The sequence below is a fragment of the Lycorma delicatula genome, chromosome 1 (assembly GCF_047948215.1).
Source record: "Lycorma delicatula isolate Av1 chromosome 1, ASM4794821v1, whole genome shotgun sequence".
NCBI lineage: Eukaryota > Metazoa > Arthropoda > Insecta > Hemiptera > Fulgoridae > Lycorma > Lycorma delicatula.
The window spans coordinates 388,101,764-388,107,763 of NC_134455.1; the positions used below are offsets into that span (position 1 = coordinate 388,101,764).

The following is a 6,000-nucleotide window of genomic DNA, read 5'->3' on the forward strand; positions in this document are numbered from 1 at the left end:
ACTGAGTCATTACCACTGACTCCAAGGCTACAGACGACTTAAAAAAATGTTAGATTTATATATTACTCTAGAATGTAATATGCCTGTGATGATGAATTTTTTAAGCCCAGAACCATGTATTATGCCAATCAGATAACTTGGTTGGTGCTGAGAAATTCGACCATTTCAGAAAAAAATATTTGTGAAGTTCACAAGTGAGACTTCTTATACAAATCACACGTTACATGAATTTTTCTCAAATATATTTTCACAAATGACGTTGATCTTGAATGAATCTAAAACCTCATTCTGATTTTGTATTAAAGTTTACTCGCATATTAAAAACAAATAGGAGGATTCCTGCTCCTGTTGTTTGTATCGACCTCAAAAACTTTATTTTTAATTTTTTATCAACATGTAAAAAAATGACGCTTCTTTCATGTGTCAATTTCTTAAAAATGTTTTCTTATCTTATCTCCTTGTTGTGAGTTATTTTCCTCTTTTTGTTACTCACTAACATGGTTAAAAGTGCTCATAACCTTGAATATAAACAGAAACTAACATTTTGAAATATATGTCTCAAATCGTTGTTAATATTCCTATTATATTCTTCAATATATTCTATTTACAATAGAAAACGGTTTTGGAAAGTATAGGAGCTGCAAACTTAAACAATAGAGGGCAGAGACTTGAGATGCCAGGTCTCTTACCACACTTTGAAATTCGACCTACTTCTGTACCACTTTAACTCTCTACTGCCATTATTACATTAATGCTATCGTCGGTTCACAGCTGACCCACAAATTGAAATTCTCACAATATTAAATTTTTTTTTGGTTGACAAAATTATTGACCGTATTTGCAATGCAAAAACATACAAAGGTGGCTTTTTTGTGGTTTTATATAAAATTTAATGAGATTACCTGATTGTAGCATGTAAAACATCAAATTACTTAATATACATTATTTCAAATATCTATCATTGCATTTAAGAAATAAAATATTCAACATAATGTTTAGAATATATATAAATTAATAAAACTAATTTGATCTAAATATGTGATTTATGTATGAAAATTACAAACGTGTTTTTTGATAAAAAGATTAACATTTTTAATGATTTTTTTTCTAATTACCGACTACTAATGAAAGTTTTTTACCTGTATTATAAAATAAACAAAGTAATTAAAAATTTAAATAATCGAAAAATCTATGTATCATGAAATTTGAAAATGTCCGATTCTTGAATGAAACGTATTTGTAACAATAAATTGTGATATTTCAAAACTAACTGGAGACAAATATGTATTGAAAAATTTTAAATGAAGAAAAAAATTGCAAGATTTTATTCAAGATCTCCATTTTTGTAACTATTTCTTATGATGTTATTTGTACTTGCATACATGGTCTCACACTCACTACAGACGTTGAGATGTTTGTTGTCATTGATTGATGGACACATATGACATCGCCTGTGTTTTTTCTATAGCAATTCAGGTTCGATTTTTCCTTTTTTAATTTTTAATACATTTCTAATAATAAAGTCAGCGATGTTGGAAGTCTGGATTCTTCAAGTCGTCGTCTCATATGAGTTAAGGCAAGTGATTTTCTTAAATATGTGTCCATATTTTCTGGGCTTATTTTTCATGAACATTCGTAAGGTGCATAGATCCTGAAAACTGACAAGCATCTTGCCTACAATTAGATATTTGGACGGAGAATAATTGGACTGGCAACTGAGAGGAACATTTTAAATAATTTGAAAATATGAGCAGTTTTGTCACCATCTCGTGTACTGGAGTGTACTTTAGTGCCGTTAAAACTAACAGAAATAAAAACTGCTGAAGGGACATGGTTTCCCTGAATATAACACTTCCAGTTCCATCACTTTCTGTAGATTCCTCACATCTTCTTTACTAGAATTAAATATACCAAATAAATACAGTAGTCCATTAAAGCTTTTAATTCAACATTATCAGTGTGATTAACAAAGGAAGTTGCGGAGCAGTAGTTTTAGTGATAATTTAATAATTTTATGTTCTAATATAATGTATAACATTTCATCAGTAAACAGTAATTCCCAATAATAAATTGAATTAATAGAGATTCAAGTTTTTAGCAGTTCCTTTTATTTGAGAAAGATGAGTCCTAATAACCTAAGTTCTTGAACTAATATGTTCAGTACCCAATTTATAACAATTTTTTTCATAAACAGACTTTCGTCTAATTTCCTCTTCAACAATTCATCGGATACACTCATCCCGTTTTTGTTTTTAATTTCACATACATTGTCAGGACTTTCTATGTCACATTCACTATCGCTATCATATTCACTAAATATAGATTCACTGTCCTACAGATCATCAGTTCATTAAGATATCTTCAATTTCATTTTCATTCAAGCTTTTACTACATTCACAAGAGGTACTTATACTCAGTAAACTCATAATTTGTTAAAAATGTAAAAAATACAATGACGATTTTATTACCAAAAAAAAAAGTAACATTGCTACTATCATCGGATTGATTGTGAACACTCGTAAAAGGTAAACCAATAAGTTTCATTGTACATGGCACTATAGCTGACCTTGAAACACCCTTGAATACAGTGGACAATGAAAATCTGGGAAGTAGCAACTGTCATGTCAACATAGCCAACAAAAATATACCTCTCAGGTCAAAAATGACAACAACAATTAAGAGTTAAATTTGTATAACTTTGCAATTATTTTGAATTTATGCTTGTAAATTTACCAAAATATTTTTCAAAATATATAATATCAGAAAATATAAAAAAAATTACATTTTTTTTTAACACCTAAAAAAATTAAGAATCTTTAAGATTAGATCATACTTTGTTGCTACTGGTATATTCCGATACATTCTTTAAGAAATATTTTGTTATATATTTTAAGAAATATATTTCAGCAATTACATTTACCATTTCTATTTGAATCTTGCCCGATCTTTTGTAAAGGCAAAAAAAATCTCCTCTTTACTATTTATTTTTTCCACACAGAATGTTCCCTTTCTAAACCACCCTGATATATTTCCCAATTTGTTTATTGATGTGCTCTTCTCTTCTTTGTATTCTCTACAAGTTTTGTAACATTTTAAAGGTTACTGAAAGGAGAGACATTCCACTGTAAATTTTGTCTCCTCTTTTGTGTCAAGGATGAATTGGGGCAGAGTGGCCATTCTGGCAGGATTTTTTTTGTCTTCCAAATATTTTCTGTAATAGATCATTGATTAATTAGCTAATAATCATAATTTAAAAAATTACACAGTTATTGGGTTCTCACCCGGATGCTTTATTAATTTTTAGAGATCTGTTTATTCTTTATTTCTTGTTTATTCAGGGGACTTGAGTTTTCTAGTTTAGTTACTGGTTACAAATAGTTGAGCTTTTTTCTGGATTTTTTAGCAGATTCAACAGTTTTTCAAAATTATTGACTAAAATTTTACTATCGCAAAATAATATTTTTTATTAAATTTTATATGTATTCAATTTTTTATAAAATAAATTTCTTTATGAAATAGAGTATTTTATTGTAATAAAAAAATTAGTTTATTATATTTCAGTTTTAGAAATGTTTGTAATATATAAATTGCGATTATTATGTGATGTTAAGAAATAATATTTTGTTCATAAATTAAAAGATTTCAGAATTATATAGTCTGATTTTACAATATGTATGTGAAATGAAAACTTAATCTTCCACTTAAATATTTAAGTGGATTAAACTATATTTATATACTCTTATTATTTAAAAATTATGTTTTTGATTAATTTTCATATGTACATTCAAAGTTATTTATTTTTTTAATCAAATAAAGTTCTACAAAAAACAGATTGCTCTTTTATTTAAAATGTACACGATTCCTTTTCGAAAGAACAGTTGGTTGTATTATATTATGACCAGATGCATTTATCCTGTACCAGTTAGATAATTAAAACTAAATTAAAGCTACCCCGTCTTTGCCTGACCTACATTGTGAATCTGCATAGTCTTAACTTTTCCGTTTAAATTTTTTAGTGTCCCAGCCATGGGGGTTTAAATGTGGTGGCCTCATATCAAAAAGTAGATGATTTTGAGGTTGTTTCATTTATAAAAATCTCATTTTTCTACATTTAATGGTATGTCATTGTTATAATCTTAGGCATATATGGACAATGGTAATGATAATTTTTTCCAGAATTTTTTGTTTTTTTTTAACTCATTTTCTCTCTCTCTCTTCTCCAGTCTATTTCTTTCCAGACCATCTTCTTTTTCTATTTTCCAACTCGTGATTGAAAATTAACTTTCTAAACAGATCTTGTTTTAAAAAGGTTTCAACAATACCTACGTCTTGGAGAACCTTTTGAATCGCTTCAGTCTAATTAATTTATTTTGTTTTTCTTTCTGCAGAATTCTATTTTTTTTTCAGTATTCTATTATTACTTTTTAAAAAGATGAAACAAAAGAAACAGTCTTTCTTTTCTCAGTGCCTAATAAAAAGTTTTGTATTTTAATAGAATAATAATGAAATTACAATTACTGGGAAATTATTAATGTTCAGTAATGACACAAATTCATAAAATAGTAAAATATTAGCGGTTAATAAAATGTACAATCAAAGATATCAAAAAAAGTGGGGGATAGACTTTTTTTTTTGCAAAAATTGATGTTGCACACCTTTTTTCAGCCAAAGTTGTTGTACATCACTCTCGTATTATATATATAGACAGATAGAGTTTAGTAGTACATTGAAATATATTGGGATTAACAGTTTACTAAAAAGTAATTAATATTGTCAACTGAATTGTTACCTGGCTGCGGCGGGACAGGGTGAGCCTTGTTTGTTGTACCATCTAACAGATGACATCATCAAATTATTAATAAAATGACGTATTTGTATATAAAATACAAACACAACGAACTAGTACAATACAATGACTAATATACTTGACCCAGCAGTTGGCAAGGAGAAAACTTTCAGCTCTTGTATTGTAATAAAATACCAATAAAGTATTTGGATTTTAAAATCTGTACAATTTAATACATCAACATAAAATATGAGAGTTAGAGTTTTGTGGTTTTTTTTACAAAACTGTTGATTTGTTAATTACATTTTTTTTCAGCAAAAGTGGCTGCTGTTATAGATCTTTCTCATATTATGATTCCAAATCTGTACACGTGAGTAGTACACAGAAATACACTCAGTTGCTAATCGGTTCATTTTACAGTAGAATAATGAGATATTAACAGTTTTCTTGAAAACTATCAGTGTCCAATAATTGAAATATTAATTAAATAATACATTTATTCTTTCAAAGTGCTTGCACATATCATATCTGTCTACAATCATTTATTTTCTACATCTTCAATTTTGATATTTTTCTCTTTCATGTCTCTCTTTAACTTTGTTTTCATTTTCTGTTTTTCAAAATAGTCCGCAAATTTTTTCATTGTTCTATTTTTATTCATACATTTAATGTATCGATACAATTTACTGACTTGAAGAAAGCTTTTGTCAATGTACCTCAAAAATTGCTACGGAACTCTATAGAAGACCAACATATAAATTGTATTAAGTTAGGTACAACATGCCAAAAGCTGTGTAAAGATAAGAGTCAAGTATTGAGATTTTGTTGTTATTAGTAAAAGTGTGGGACAAAAATGCCTATTACTTCTAATTCTCTTTAAGACAAAACAAAATTTTATCAGTTATATAAACTTTGTTCTTACAAACTGATAAAAAATGTGTGGTATGATGGTAGTCCAGATTGGTGGTGATGAGAATATTCACTTTTGTTTGCGGATGACCAGGTGGATGGATTTATTGTTCTAAATTTGACCAACTTTTATTAAAACAGACTTTACTGTAATTGGTTTTCAGGATTAGATTTAATCTAAAACTTTCCATTTAATTTTATAAGTTTTCTTATTCCTCTTCTGTTTTGTTGTAATAAAAAGTTAAAATTAATACTGAAGTATAATTAAATACAAAAAAAAAAAAAAAAAAAAAAAACAGCCCAAT

The 6,000-nt window shown here is 27.7% G+C and overlaps 1 protein-coding gene across 1 annotated transcript in view; it reads left to right on the forward strand.

Annotated features, from left to right (window-relative positions):
* Window positions 1-727, forward strand: part of LOC142317988 (uncharacterized) — a 71,496-nt gene extending 70,769 nt beyond the window's left edge. The window contains exon 8 of the mRNA XM_075354523.1: window positions 614-727. Within this exon, the coding sequence (XP_075210638.1) occupies window positions 614-727 (114 nt within the window). The remainder of the gene's footprint in view (window positions 1-613) is intronic.
* Window positions 728-6,000: the final 5,273 nt, after the last annotated feature.